This window comes from Aspergillus costaricaensis (genome assembly GCF_003184835.1).
Source record: "Aspergillus costaricaensis CBS 115574 unplaced genomic scaffold BO79scaffold_29, whole genome shotgun sequence".
Taxonomy (NCBI): Eukaryota; Fungi; Ascomycota; class Eurotiomycetes; order Eurotiales; family Aspergillaceae; genus Aspergillus; species Aspergillus costaricensis.
Genome location: NW_020291829.1, coordinates 114470 through 129269, shown reverse-complemented (window position 1 = coordinate 129269; position 14800 = coordinate 114470). Strand labels below are relative to the sequence as shown.

Below are 14800 nucleotides of genomic sequence, written 5' to 3'. Positions count from 1 at the left end.
CCGGCGTATCTGAATGAAACAATTGGACTTTTCCTTCGAAAGAGTGAGGTTATGGTTGATGCGACTGAGCTTAAATTTCCCTCTTCCTGCCCGTTTCTCCTGCATTTTCTTTTCCTCAATGACCCTCCATAGCTCAACTCGGGGATCATTCAATCGCATCATCGGCTGAAGTCTTTCCGAATTGCACTTAGATCTCCGGTATACCTGTTCGGGGCATTCACCTTGCTAATATTAAAAAGACCATGCCGCCCAAACTGATCTGCCCGCTGTGTGAGACCTTTCTCGAGCAGGACTGGGAGCGAAACCATTCAGGGCCTTGGCGTTGGAGGACTCGTCCTTGGTTCACAGAAGTTCGGGGTCTTTATGCAGTCGACGGTGACTTGGACCAAATCGCGGTCACTGGGGTCGGCGTGATACGCCACGACAATATTCTTCACGCATCAATCGACCCGGACAAAGCCTATTTCGAGGTGGACGACTTCAATGCCCTTAACCTATGGGCGATCCGCGACTTTTCGACAACTTGGTGGTGTTTTGCATTTCACGATGTATGTTGGAACTTCCTTCTACAGAGGCTCCGCCTAGGTGATGCCTTCATCGATGTTGCAACCATCGTGAGGTCAGTCTTCTTCCAACTGCACAACAGTCCTGCTCCCAAAGCCCCCGGTCCGCACGATAGTAGGTGGATATATAAAACCGCTGACCCGAATTCACTTCCCAAATTGGAAGTATTGGAAACAGTAAGGGAAGGTGTGTATGCGGAAATGCATTATGGATCGGACACCACTCAGCCAGAGGATATGACGCTGGAAAGTGACAGCGAGTATTCTTCAAGTTACGAGACGAGGACACGAGCAAATTGGAGTGAGTCTGGGGCCGGTATCTTCAGAATGCTTCCAGAGGAAACGATATATGAGGTCCTTACCTATCTAGACATCCGCGATGTCCTCAAACTAAGACTCACATGCCGATATCTAGGTTGGCTGGCAAGTAACGAACAGCTTCCTCCGTCCTTCTGGCGGAGTAAATTTATGCTTGGCCAGGAGTTTTATTATATGTTCCTCGACCTCTGTACCCCACGGAATTGGTTCAGGGTCTACTCCGCTATGAAGGCATTTTCACATGGCTCATCGCGAGCCCTAGCCCATAGAAAGGAAATCTGCGAACTATTGGAGCCTATTGCATCTCTTGTCGAACTAGAGCCAACTAAACGGAATGGTGGGCAAGGTTTCAGCTATTCTCTGGTGAAATCTCAACGCAATGTTCCTGTCTTAGTGAATATAGCGATCTCAAGGAGAGGCATTCACCATGCAAAAGTCATGGCCTTTTTCTCTGGCCAGGAAGCATCTCCCGAGGGAGATTATCCTGTTCAAGATCAATGTGAATTACTTTATCGAAAGGCACAGTTGTCCGTGGCCCTGCGGGATTGTCGTCCACTCCGGGTTGGTATTTCGACTGTCGAATTTGGTTCAAATCAATTCATATCTGGTATCAAACTGTTTCCCTCAAGCGATGGAAGCGGAATCAGTCAATCAATTGGATACCCCAACCCAGATACCGAAAAATGGATTGACATAGACAGGTACAAACGCATCAGGGCTTTCGAGGTACTGTTCTCTCCGGAAGGGCTCAAGGCTATCCGTATACTATACACTGGTTCGAGAGAGTCTGCCTGGGTTGGCCAGCCTAACGTCAAGAAGTTAGCTCGTGGCTTACTTTTGGTTCCAAGTGGTAAAGTGCCGTACTATCTACTAGCAGGCCTGGATCGATTCAAGATTGTTGCACTTGGGTTTGGCGAAATGGTTGAACCCGGTGAGCGTGGTTCGAGACCACCCCGTTCTTCCGCGGCCATAACGCGCTATGCACGTGTGGCTTCTCATCTCTGGATGCCACCTGTTCCACTATACGGGAGTTCAATCATAAGCCCCTTGCTCCCTTGCAGGCCCTCTGGACCCTTCAATCCACTATTGCATTTTGACTTTGGCTTCCGTGGAGGCAGAGGTCTCGAGAAGTTAATTTGTCTTGAATTCCATATGAGATTTTACCGCCATCCGCTTGTTGGAATGGTCGCACACTACTCTGACGACAAAGTTTTGAGTTGTGGCGTTGTTGGTGAGAATGTCATGTCACTTCCCATAAATGGCCCAAAAGGAGAGCGTGTCACGCAAATAAGGATTCTGAGGGATAACCGCTATCACAACCGAGCCGTTCGCTTGGTCGGGCTTGAGGTCCGTTTTACATCGTCTCCAGACTTTTCCCACAATGCTGACCACGGTCTAGGTCTCGACCAACTATGGACGAACTGCCACTTTTGCCCCCCTCGTCCATCATCTCAATGCATCCGCCCGAATGATACCAGGTGTGCCAACGGGACATACCATCACAGGACTCGTTGCTCAGCCAGCCGTATGTAAAACCCTCTCAATCCGTCCGGATAGTAGCTGAATAAAAACAGGCATACAGAAAGTATATCGATCAACTTCGAATTCACTCTCAGAAATGCGATGCCCCACCCGCCATTCCCCACAATTTGAACGCTGAATGCCATCGAGTTCCGGAAGATCAGGTACAATATGATCTGATGTTGCGCCAAGATAGTGGCGAGAAGGACGATATGAAATACTACCAAACCTATGCATCACTCAATGGAGTTCGCAGAATCACCGCATCTACAGGTGATAGGGGCTATTTCCGCTCTAAGCATTGGATCACTGGTTTGAAAATCGAGTATTATAACCACCCCACTCCAAGCGTTGTTGGGCAGTGGATACGTCCACTAAGTAATGCAGCCCTTAGACTGTCTCCAGGTGAAGAAATCAGATCGATCACTGTATGGGTTGGCCTGGATGCTTGGATTTCCCAGTCTCCTGAGTCGAGTACAGGCAACATTGCAGCTATATGGATCAACACAGGGGTGAATAGAGCGACGTTTGCTACTCAGGTATTTCAGTCCGGCGCAGCCATACAGTCTCAATATCTGAGTGACACTGACGAGGAGCTGACGGCTATCTCATGGGTAGTCAGCGCGAACTCGGATCGGATTCGCGCAGTCATCTCCCCATACAGAGATCAGAGACCTCGAACACTCGAACCAACTCCCTCTCCGCCATATGATCGGGTAAGGAAGCTTTACTTTGAGGGTCAAGAAGGCTATGCCCGGCGAAAGAAGATAGTCCAGGCAACAGCCTATATATACGACAGACAGTTATGTGGACTGAGTTTTACCTATTCGTCAACCCATCAAGCCGCCGTTGGTGATATACGTGACTGCATGTCACGTCAAAGTGTTTATTTTTTCAAAGATGATGCTATCATCGGCTTCTCAACCAAGATATCCGGCACTGCACTAGTGGAGATCCAGTTTGAGGTTAAACAGAAGAAGACGGTTCGACGTCTCAGCCTCAGAGACCCCGACCGTGAGCCCTTCGAGTATGACCAGCATCGTTACTGGGGAGATACACCAGCCAACCTTGAGACTGCAACTGACATCTCCGAGCAGCGACGAATTGAAAAGGTTTCTGGAACGCCCGCTGATTCCAGGCTTACTGGAATCTTTGTGTATTGTGACTGCTTGTCTGCGATCGGCGCCATATATGAACCTACCTCTTCGCGGTGAATGTAGAGGCAAATTACACATTCACTCGTGACCACATTCAAATTGCTTTTTGCTCATAGGTACGGCGATAGAAGAAAGTGATTTATAGAACTGTGAAGCCTTCCAACCTTTTAAGTATGCAACCCGGAAAACTTTTTACGTAACGGAGCCAAATAAGGAGATATTGACGATGTTAGCATTCGCAACGGGGAATTTCCGAGCGCCCCGTATATAAGTAGTAAATAACCGCACTGACAGAATGATTGGTCGTACGATCTAACTGACGTCAGTAAGGGACTAATTCATGCTTAAAATGTGGACTACTAGCACTCCATACTGCATCAACTATATACCTTCAAGCGAGTGGTTATATATTTATCCCGAAATCCCGCAATCTTTCGGAGAATAAGGCATCACCCCAACGGTGTAGAATGCGGGGACCGGGGAATTCCAGCCTGACAAGCGGAACCTGAATTTCGCAATGCGAAGACACGACCAGAGACCAACATATGGCTGATGGTAGCTGCTCCTATCGCAGCAAGTGAAGATTCATCAACATCAAAGTCTAGTGTTCAGCCGATAATCACCCGTTTCGATACCAAGCAGGGGACCCCCGCCGTGCTGAATCCCCGTCCCTTGCACTTATGAGGAGCCGGACCTTCAAGGCTAACTCTGTCGTCACGGGGTTCAATCCAATTCCTAAGAGGGTCAGGAACTAGCTCTTAGGCATCACTCCACGCCGTCAGACCACGCGGATCCACCATGATAGAACAAACAAGCTGGAAAGTGGGGCTGCCAGCCAGCGAGCATGTACCATTTTCAGAGCACCGACTGGAGGATAATAGATTCAATATGCGACTGGATAGAGCGGGATTGCTAAGCTCAGCAAAGGAAGAGCGATAAGCCGCATAGACGAAAGGTAGGACTCGATACGAGCACGGGATACGATGGAAGATTATTAAGGGACGGGCCGATAGAAGGGATGGACGGGAGTACCTCGGGGGTCAGAAGTGTGGTTTGTTGCTGGATGCCATGATACTAGTGAGTGGTGTTGTGAAGGGAGAATGTCGGCACCAGACCGGCGAGCGAAAGCCGGAGGAACCACCCGCAATCACGGGATTGGTCCGGCTCCGGACACCGGCCGGGGCAGCTGGAGCCGAGGTCGGCGGAGATTCCCCATTCTAGTCGGTTTCCCCCGACTTCCTCCATATCAACACCTTCTCGGCTTGCAGACACTCAGGGGTCGTTTCTGCAGCTCATGCAAGGCCATTAAGTGTTTGCATCGCTATGGATTACTCTGGAGATCTTGCACAATTACTTCGTCAATCTATTCTACCAGAAAGATGAAGGTCAATTGCAGGACCTTATCACGCTCTTGGAGCACACAGAACAACACCACTGACGGCATTTGTAGCCAACCTCCGAGAAAGTTTGCCAAGATTCTGTTCCAAACCCTTGATTTGTGGGGATAACTCTTCTCCCGTCGCTCTGTCGATCCTCCTATATTGCAATCCTTCGTACGCACCCCGGCGAGGGGTACACGCAATGCCTGTTGTTGCAGCGCTCTTAATAGTATCCACTTTTGTTGCGGTTGGCTGAAGATGTCAAGGCATGCAGCTTTTGGATCTTGGCCATGAACATAAGTGGAGTAACATCAAGAAATGAACAACTTTATTGGTGGTAGGAAACGTTCCGAGCACATCTCTAGGCCAACCTGAAGAAACTGTATGATATTGAATGTGGCTCCCGCAATTCATCCCGAACACCCTAGTCGCCATTGACGTGGATAGCGTGTGAGGGACGGGAGCCACAGCGTCACTTCTTTGAGTGTAAATCACCCGGTTGAAGCTTGGTTCAATACACGAAACGCGAGATCAACAGCTCAACTTTCCCAAGTGAGCCTGGATCGGCCTTCTCGTGCACCTCTGCCTTGATGACGATTGGATGCTTAGTATTTACTCCAAACATTAATCTCCGAACGACGACTGAGATGATCATTGGAGAACATTATAAGTAGTGGCATCGCCGGCGTCATCTCAGCTGCTCCCTTTCTACCAGGCGGGCTTCTAACACTTACTTCTCGACCTACACTTTCTCTTCCTCTCTATAACATACAAGGACCCCACTCATCATGAGAGCTGCTCTCGGGGTCCTAGCCGGGGCCACGACCATTGCCCTGTCCCGAGCAGCCAGTTTGGCGGATGTCTGTACCACTAGCCATGCAAAGTCGTCCTTACCTAGCAGTGACGAAGTTGAAGGTCTCGAAATCGACACTTCATCCATCACCGCCAGTGCTGTCTACAATGCTTCCACGTCGGGCAGCTACTTCTTCCCTGCCGCCTCCTACAGCTACTGCAACGTGACCCTCTCATACACCCGGCCGGGTCTGGATACTCCCCTGCTGTTGGAGCTCTGGTTGCCCGCTCCCGAGGACTTTCAAAACCGATGGCTGTCCACGGGTGGTGGAGGCTTCGCCATCAACTCCGGCACCAGCTCCCTTCCCGGTGGTGTGATGTATGGAGCTGCTGCGGGTATCACTGATGGTGGTTTTGGAGGATTTGATACCGAATTTGATGCCGTTTTCCTCGAAGCCAATGGTACCATCAACTACGAGGCATTGTATTCTTTTGGCTACCTCGCTCATCACGAACTTACAATCGTTGGAAAAGCCTTCAGCCGCAACTTCTACAGTCTGGGTGACTCCAAGATCTACGCCTACTACCAAGGTTGCTCAGAGGGTGGCCGCGAAGGTTGGAGTCAGGTGCAACGCTATGCGGACCAGTGGGATGGAGCCGTTATCGGTGCCCCTGCGTTCCGGTACGGTCAACAACAAGTGAACCACCTCTACCCTGACGTGGTTGAGCACACTCTGGGCTACTACCCTCCTACCTGCGAATTGGAAAAGATCGTCAACTTGACCATCGCGGCATGCGATGCCTTGGATGGCCGTGTCGATGGCGTGGTGGCCCGTACCGATCTGTGCAAGTTGCATTTCAACGTCAACTCGACTGTTGGTGCTCCTTACTCCTGCCCGGCATCTACCACCACTACAGTCCTCAAGAAGCGCACTTCGATGTCCAACACCACCCCCGCACAGAACGGTACTGTTTCTGCTATCGGTGCTGCCGCAGCCAGTAAGATGCTCGACGGGCTCCGCACCCTGGACGGCCGCCGCGCTTACATCTGGTACCAACCCTCGTCTACCTTTGACGACGCTCAGACCCAGTATAACTATGACACCGGAAAGTGGGAGTTGGATATCACCTCCCTGGGCGGTGAATGGGTCGCCCGCTTCCTGGAACTGCGCGATGCAGACAACCTCTCCAGCCTGGATAACGTCACGTACGATACCTTGAAGGAGTGGATGGAGCTCGGATGGCAGCGCTACGAGGACAGCCTCCAAACCACCTGGCCCGACTTGACACCCTTCCAATCAGCCGGAGGAAAGATCATTCATGTGCATGGCGAGTCCGACCCCAGTATCCCGACTGGTTCGTCCGTGCATTACCACGAATCCGTCCGTCAGATCATGTACCCCGGCATGTCATTCAACGAGAGCTCCCAGGCTTTGAATGAGTGGAACAGGTTGTATCTGATCCCGGGTGCGGCGCACTGCGCGTCGAGCACTACCCAACCTAACGGCCCGTTCCCGCAAACCACCCTCGAGACGCTCATCCAGTGGGTCGAGGGAGGCGTCTTCCCAACCCGCTTGAATGCAACCGTGCTGGCTGGTGAGCGGAAGGGTGAGCAGCAGCAGTTGTGCGCGTGGCCCTTGCGCCCTTTGTGGAAGAACAATGGCACCGTCATGGACTGTGTGTTTGATGAGGAGTCGTACAAGACTTGGGTGTATGATTTTGATGCGTACAAGCTGCCTCTGTACTAGATTCGATGTGATGTGTTATATGTATTAACAACTCTACCTTGAGAGCATGAATTATTACTGAAAGAACAAGATTCTGAATTACAAGTTGTTACTGTTCAATGTGATTTGGATTGTCCAGTTCTAGGTATGCTATACCCTTTGCCTAATAGTGCACTTTATCCCCCAAAACATTGGCAATGGTCGCAGTATCCCGCAGGAGCTCCTCCTCGTGCATTGTTCTTCCCATAAGCTGCACACAGCATGGCGCGCCCTCGACATCGTCTGCGACATCTGCGAAGCGTTAGAACTGTCTAGACCTCGGTGAGTGTGTAGGGAAGAGCTTACAAGGCGGTCGGTACGTCACATCCCTGACATACTTGGCGTCATCAGCCTTGTTTGCCTTTCTGTACGGGATGATCGTAGCCGGATACTGTGTTTGTCAGCCGAGTTACCTTTACCCAGGATCCACTTGGCTTACATCCAAAACATTGGCCAAAACAGTATACGGCACCCATCCCACTGCATCATGTGCCACCGCGGTGCCCTGATATCCCGGCATAATGATCGCGTCGATCTTGTTCTGGACAAGCAGCTGTCGGAACTGCTCACAGATCGTCTCCCGCTGTACGTTCAAATCATAAAGGGACTCGAGTGTATGTGGGGCCCATTCATCTGGCAAATCCGCGCTTGGTAGGTCAGTAGTGGCCAGAGCAGGGATGCGTGGCTCGCCGCCTTTAGCAATGTGGCTGAAGGCGGTTCGTGCCGGGTCCATAGCAAAGGTTCGGAAGCCGAGAAGGAGGGCATCTTTGAGAGAAGGGGTGGTTAGGTTAATGACTTCGTGGCCGGCGGCTTTCAGGGCGTCGACTGCGCGGGTTAGGGTGTTGAGAATGGGAGGGTGCACGGGGAAGTGGGGATCTTCGAGGATGAAGCCGAGTCGGAGAGTTTTTTTCGGGGGTGCGGATCGCCAGGTGCTGAATATGGTGGAGGAGTCGTATTGCCAGGGGTCGGCATCCACGACTAGTTTCATGAATAGACCGAGGTCGCGTACTGAGGTCGCTAGTGGGCCGGCGCAGGGTCGGATGCCTGCGAGACCTTTGCGGCCGGAGCCTGTCTGGCCTCCGTACGGGATGCGGTGGATGGATGGGCGTAAGGCGAAGGTGCCGTCGAAGATTGCGGGGATGCGGATGGAGCCAGCAATGTCGGTGCCTACGCCCAGGATTGATCCGCGCATGGCAATCAGAGCACCTTCACCACCTGATGATCCGCCGGCGCTGAGGTTGGTTCGGTTGGGATTGAGGGTGCGACCAAAGACGTAGTTGTGGGAGTCGGCAGCCTGAATACTGTGAGCCTTTTGTGATAGTAGCGATGGAAGACATTATACCATCATTGTCTGTGGGATGTTCGTCTTGACATAGAGCACCGCGCCCAGGTCCAGGAGGATCTGGACAACGGAAGAATTGTTCTTAACGGGACCGTGTGCGACGAAGGCAGTGAAGCCGATGGTGCTCGGAACGCCTGCAACGTTGAAGCAGTCCTGACAATGTCAATCTTCAAGCAGTTATTGTTGTGGCGACAGTTGATCTACCTTAAGACTGATGGGCAAACCATGCAGCGGTCCGCGGACCTTGCCTGTAGACTGGAAATACTCGTCCAGCTCCTTTGCTCGCTCCAAAGCAAGATCAAAGAAGGTTTCTGTTAAACAGCGCGTCTATATCCGACCGTAAGTATATCATCACGATCAACCATGGAAATATTTGGCCTACCATTTGCTGTGCGATGGCCGCTCGAAGGCAAAACGCCTCGGCGACTTCAACAGCGGTATACTTTCCGGAGTGAATCTGCTCAAGCAAGGCCGTGGCGTCATAATTTTCAGTAATTTCCAATTGTTTTGCAGACAGCAAGCCACATCTGCGAGGCACATCGAGCACATTGGTCGGGGTTGTTTCGGACACATTCTCCGTAAACTCAGCCGGTAGCCGCCATGCCTGGGGGATCTTTGCGGCTGCGTCAGCCTGCTTCTGCCGCACAATTGTCTCCCACTGTTCGACTGCCATAGTGTTTTTATGTAGACGGTTATAAATGCTGAGGTTATGAGGAGGGATCCGACTGGGAAGAGAGAACCACGGATATATGGCTCGGGAACAAGACAAGCCGAGGGTTTATTGCGACTAAACAACCCCGCGCGGGGTATTCGGAGTGGATGGATAGGAGATCCTTTCCCATCCTGAAGCTCCACTTCTGCCTAACTGTCTGTGTTCATGTGAAGAGCGGATTGCATGAGAGACGTTGCTTGATAAGCACAGCTGCCCTGCACAGTACAACCTGTTCTCGACTGACCGAAGTTGGGAAGCAAGGTTGTTGTTGATGCGCTCGGGTTTCGGATAGGATATCCGAACTGATATCATTCAGGACAGCCATTCGTTGAAGCCTAGACATACTGACTTTTTATATGCAGTGATACATCTCAAAGAATACACGATGTAGGAATACAATCAGGAGGGAAAAATTCCTATGATACATGACATTCCTTCCACTTTCCGAATAGTACTCTTTCACATGTGCCACCCGGACTATAATCATACAGAAACTTGTATTTGCAGTCGGGTCTCGTAATCTCAATTCTTTCACCGACGCAATACATGTAGCTTAGGCCTTTAGAAGAAGGCGATGGGATTCGGCGCAGTGCCATCCACGGCTTGCTGCACGTCATAATGTTCCAACAAGCACGTCCCCACCATGCGGATCATGTCCACCAGAGCCGAATTGGGGATCCCCATGGTCGCATTACCAATGACTTTGGTATGAGCAGTTCCATATGCAGTGCCGTCCTTATCCCACCCGACAAACGCACGCTGTAACTGAGAGTCCACATTGGGGACAATAGCGGACAACTCGCCCAGAGTAGTGTCGATGCCATTTCCAGTCACCAGAGGCGAATGATTGATGTAGCCGGTCGCGACATATTTCGTGAAGGCGTCGGTGAGGCGCTTCTCTGTGTAGAGCAAGTTGGTGAAGTCGTCCCAGGCGGCCAGCTGTTCGGCCTGAGAGGCCTCCGGCTTGGTGGTGTCGGGGCAGCCGAGCTCAGTGAACTCATCGGGGCCTCCGCGCCGGACAGCCTGGGCGGCTGTCAGGACACCAAGGGAGACGAGCCCGGTGACAATGGCAACCACACGCATGACTAGTGGATAATTGAGAGATTTAGTGTAATTTTGGAAGACGTCAGGGAACAGCTATTCTGCACCCCATCTTGGGGAGACACGAGCCATTAAGTAGAGCGTGAGGAATGTTGTGATTCTTCTCCGCTCGCGGTCGGTATGCGGCCGTGTCTAGGGCACGGTCGGGCTATTTAATCCAACTCTTGGACCTCCTGTATGTGAGCGTAATTTCAGGATCGCAAATGCCAGCCAAGGGATCTATCGAGTGTCTGGACTAGCGCGACCACGGATCAGAAACATTTGTTTTCCGGTCCAGCGCATCTGGCCATCCTGGCGAGGGTATATCACGCGTCACTTCAATGGAACTGGGAATTATTCTTCCAGACGCGGCAAAATGTCGAACTGAATGAACCCGAGTGTTAGATGGTCAAATTGACCTGCTGGATGAATGTGTTATGGCGATGAGTCGTATTCAGAAGTTTAGGCAACTACCAATGGCAGCCTAAAGTTGGCTTGGCTTAAATTCCGCGGTCGCAAAGTTGAGTTCCTCGACTTGCTCCAGAATGCAAATCAAGTCTTGACATGCATTTCCACCAACTTTTCTCTCTGATTACATCGACCTTAATCACAGCAGCAGCTGGCGGTCAAAGTCTCCTTCCCGAGCAGCTGTTCCTCGATTTGCCCGTTGCGGAGGTGCTCAATCGAACTGCCTGGGACTTGGTGGAACCATGGGCCACTGAGTACTGCACCGCCATTGCAGAGCAGCGATACGGAGATGCCATCTATGCCCGATACAACATCTTTGGGGACACCACGGATGGCATGTTGACGTTGTGGGATTGCACTGATGAAGGGCTGCACCGTGAACGGAACATCACTGTGTATGAGCAGATCATGGAGGATGCTCGAGGGTATCATGATGGGCACCTGGACCTTTACCAAGAAGCGCTAGATTTCTATAGCAGCAACAGTCCCAACGACTCGCGGAGAGACATCATCGAAGCGCTGAATAATGTGATGAACAATGGGTCAGACTTCTAGCCGCTCACGAGTTCCACGAATTTCACTCGCTATCGGATCCTGCAATTACTCAATCATGTTTGTCTATATGTCGGAAAGAGTTAATTGGTATGCAGTTTGACAGGGAGCAGTCCACGCTGGGAGGTTTATATAATTGTCTTAGCAGCACATTTCAGTTCCGAAGGATGTATATTGCGAAATCAAGCCTTGTGACACCAAGCTCTTTGTATCTAGTTTTCTACACACTATCATGAAACGACGTATATTATAGATCACCAGTAGACTCCGCAGCATCGAAACCGAGATGAGCCACGTGCACGGACCAATTTATTTCCTCATTGGGAAGGCTCTTCCGGTGGGGAAAACTGCTCCACTCGGCAACTCTTCCACTTTCTCTGCCTCTTCAATCTTCATGCTTCAACTTTCATCTTACAATTATTCTGCATCCGTCCATCATGGAGGATAACCCTAGTCCGAGGGCCAGTCCCGCCACCAAAGTCCCCAGCGCATGCCAGCGCTGTCGACGTCAGAAGCTAAAGGTTCGCTGAAACGAGTAAGCTCTGGAACGCCCGTTGATCTGCTCACCCTTCGATAGTGCGACATCCAACGGCCTTGTACCCTCTGCACCCGCGCCGGGGTCCGCTGTCTTCCCGGTTCGGCAACCCGCTGGCGACCCTACCGGCATCCGCAGGATACGCCCGCATCACCAACAGTCCAGGCACCAAATACAAGTGCCCCGAGACGCCAAGCGAGTTCACCCCGTGTCATCGGTTCTAACCAACGTCCCGTCGAGACTCCAACTCCAGGGACACCACCGCACCGAAAAGATCGTGATTGGATATCAAGCTCGACTATATCCCTTCTAGGCGGGGTGAGGCCCCCGTATTGGCTCGCACCGTAAGCGATATTGACAATTATTCGCGAACAGGCATTCAACCTTCACAATGTGGCCGCACCGGGGCCACCTGCAACCGACGCACTGCCAGGAGCCCCTTTGCGAGAGCCTAGATCTGCCTCACCGAGCGTTGACGTTGACACATCTGATCTTTCCTCTTCAACCGCACTCGCGCCTTATGATCCGTTCTCTTCCGTCACTGGGGTTTTGGCGTCCCTGCTACCCAGCTTTGACGCGGCCAGTCTTCTCGTAGATACATATTTCGATCGAGCGCACTGGTTCATGTTGGTCTTCTATCAAGACGAGTTTCGTCAGCGGTGGCCCAAATTGTACAGTGGCTCTGCTGAGAGGTCTTCCACATACTCCCACCTTCACCTCGGCTTTCTCAGCACCTTCCTGATTGTAATTTCTGTCGGGCTGCAGTACGCCGGGCCCTATCGACGAGGGATTCTCTCGAGATATGGGGTTGAAATTGCCCTTAAGGATCGCATTCTCTCTGCTGTGAGATCGGGGCTTCTTGACATCATGTCTTTGGGCTCTTTAGAAGCAGTCCAAACTTGCATTCTACTTGGTACATATTATTTATACCATGGTGCTCCCCGACTGGCATGGCCGGTATGCGGATGTGGGCTTCGTATCGCCCAAGCCCTAAAATTACACCGCCGACAGAATCCGGTTCAATCGACTAGTTTCCGAAGTCGCAATGAAACTCGCAAAAGATGCTGGTGGGCAGTGTATGAGATTGAAACCTTTTCTGCCGTGGCATATGGGTATCCGCACAGTATCCGCGATGATGACTGCGACGTAGAACCGTTGGATCCATCCGCCAAGCTTCAGACTATGCAGTCTCCAAGTTCATTCGATGAACCTCTGACGTCGGATCCAACGCTACTTTCCTACAAGTACTTCATAACCAAACTATCTACCATCACGAAGGGAGCCTTGGATGATCTATATCGCGTTCGTTCGCATGCAGCTAGCCGATCTCATCCAGATTCACTGGATATCCAAAGAATCGTTCGAAAAGTTGCCGACTACGACAGTCGACTCCGTCATTGGGAAGCAGAGATTCCTCTCCCACTCCAGTGGCGCCGGGTCGCTCACCAGTCTCATTATGCCTCTGCCGAAGAAGTCGATCGCGATATTGGAGCCTCAGGGCCTCGCTTCGAGAATCATATTTATCAACTCCAAGCTCTGGCTCTGTGGCTTGCGTATCAGAACGCACGCATTCTCACTCACCGTCCACTTCTTTCCTACACGTTGTCCGCTGGAGAGCGAACCAGCAAGTATAATGGTGATGCTGCATATTCGGTCGACCCATTCAATGCCTCTTTGAACGCTTGCCGTGATGCAGCGCTCGGCATGTCGGAGATTTTGTCAAGTCCCTTATTAGAAGTGGTTTCGGAAACATATGCGGCTTCATTCGTTAGCATTCATACATTTACAGCAGGCGTGACCCTTGGTATCCTCAGCAGCATGGATCCTCTAGGTCCACACTCTACCGAGACCAAGTCCGGACTCCGCAAATTGATCGGCATCCAGGACAAGCTCCGAACACACTCAGTTGCAGCGCAGCAGGGATTGACTATCCTTCAGCGCTTGGTGAAATTGATCATGGAAAAAGAACTCAGTGTAATGATGGAATTGTCTACTTCTACAACCACTGCACGTTCAAGTGAGCCGACAATAACGAATTCCTCATCAAGACAGAGAATTTCGGGCCAAGTCTCCGATGGACCAGCAGCTCGAAATAATGCCATTGATCCTACTGGGGTGTCCACAGCAGTCGTAGGCTCAGTTGCTCCGGAAATCCCAGCTGAAGATGGATCCGCCCAATACATGCATGATCCTGCTCTCGCGTCCGCCCTTCAAGACTTTGATCAAGGTATTGCTCTCTGACACTTTTCTCGATCAATTCTAATTCTGTCTACAGCTCTGTCAAACTATGCCCCTCGAGCCCAAGTAGGGTCTGATGGCAGCCCAGAAAACCCGTCATTCTGGCCCACCGCGGAGGGCTTTCCGATTCTCGAGCAAAGTTGGATGTGGGGTCTAGAAGATGCACCTTTTTACGGGGAGCATACGAGTCCAAGTCACGGTAATTATATACCCTGATGGAGAGCAGAAATATTGCTGCGCCATTATGAGCAGGGAATAACCGGTTGGAGTGCAGATATACCTTGAGATCGCTCCGGTGGAACAAATTACCGAATCTGGAAGGGTTTCCGCCGGAGACCTCTGCGGGGTCCAGGTATAAGAACGAGGCGCCCCCGGAC

At 51.4% G+C, this 14800-nt stretch overlaps 6 protein-coding genes across 6 annotated transcripts; 4 read left to right on the top strand and 2 right to left on the bottom strand.

Moving 5' to 3' along the window:
- Nucleotides 1–242: 242 nt before the first annotated feature.
- BO79DRAFT_154993 (uncharacterized protein) lies at nucleotides 243–3616 on the top strand (the record flags this gene model as incomplete). Its single annotated transcript, XM_025678765.1, has 3 exons — nucleotides 243–2228; nucleotides 2281–2406; nucleotides 2456–3616. The coding sequence occupies 3 exons, from the start codon at nucleotides 243–245 to the stop codon at nucleotides 3614–3616; spliced, it is 3273 nt and encodes a 1090-aa protein (XP_025536606.1).
- Nucleotides 3617–5726: 2110 nt separating this feature from the next.
- On the top strand, nucleotides 5727–7478 carry BO79DRAFT_271979 (tannase; the record flags this gene model as incomplete). The annotated part of the gene is made up of 1 exon (XM_025687392.1): nucleotides 5727–7478. One exon carries the CDS (start codon nucleotides 5727–5729, stop codon nucleotides 7476–7478), a length of 1752 nt encoding a protein of 583 aa, XP_025536605.1.
- A 112-nt stretch (nucleotides 7479–7590) lies between these two features.
- On the bottom strand, nucleotides 7591–9528 carry BO79DRAFT_210656 (putative general amidase). The gene is made up of 6 exons (XM_025682853.1): nucleotides 9221–9528; nucleotides 9043–9165; nucleotides 8839–8991; nucleotides 7936–8790; nucleotides 7803–7887; nucleotides 7591–7748 (listed from the first exon to the last, which is right to left on the bottom strand). Exons 1-6 carry the CDS (start codon nucleotides 9509–9511, stop codon nucleotides 7621–7623), a joined length of 1635 nt encoding a protein of 544 aa, XP_025536604.1. The 5' UTR covers nucleotides 9512–9528; the 3' UTR covers nucleotides 7591–7620.
- Nucleotides 9529–10065: 537 nt separating this feature from the next.
- Nucleotides 10066–10633, bottom strand: BO79DRAFT_247294 (uncharacterized protein; the record flags this gene model as incomplete). Its single annotated transcript, XM_025685635.1, has 1 exon — nucleotides 10066–10633. One exon carries the CDS (start codon nucleotides 10631–10633, stop codon nucleotides 10112–10114), a length of 522 nt encoding a protein of 173 aa, XP_025536603.1. The 3' UTR covers nucleotides 10066–10111.
- A 543-nt stretch (nucleotides 10634–11176) lies between these two features.
- BO79DRAFT_210655 (uncharacterized protein) lies at nucleotides 11177–11892 on the top strand. Its single transcript, XM_025682852.1, has one exon. The coding sequence runs from the start codon at nucleotides 11195–11197 to the stop codon at nucleotides 11651–11653; it is 459 nt and encodes a 152-aa protein (XP_025536602.1). The 5' UTR covers nucleotides 11177–11194; the 3' UTR covers nucleotides 11654–11892.
- A 192-nt stretch (nucleotides 11893–12084) lies between these two features.
- BO79DRAFT_271977 (transcription factor domain-containing protein) lies at nucleotides 12085–14729 on the top strand (the record flags this gene model as incomplete). The annotated part of the gene is made up of 4 exons (XM_025687391.1): nucleotides 12085–12171; nucleotides 12561–13028; nucleotides 13197–14412; nucleotides 14461–14729. The coding sequence occupies 4 exons, from the start codon at nucleotides 12088–12090 to the stop codon at nucleotides 14637–14639; spliced, it is 1947 nt and encodes a 648-aa protein (XP_025536601.1). The 3' UTR covers nucleotides 14640–14729.
- Nucleotides 14730–14800: the final 71 nt, after the last annotated feature.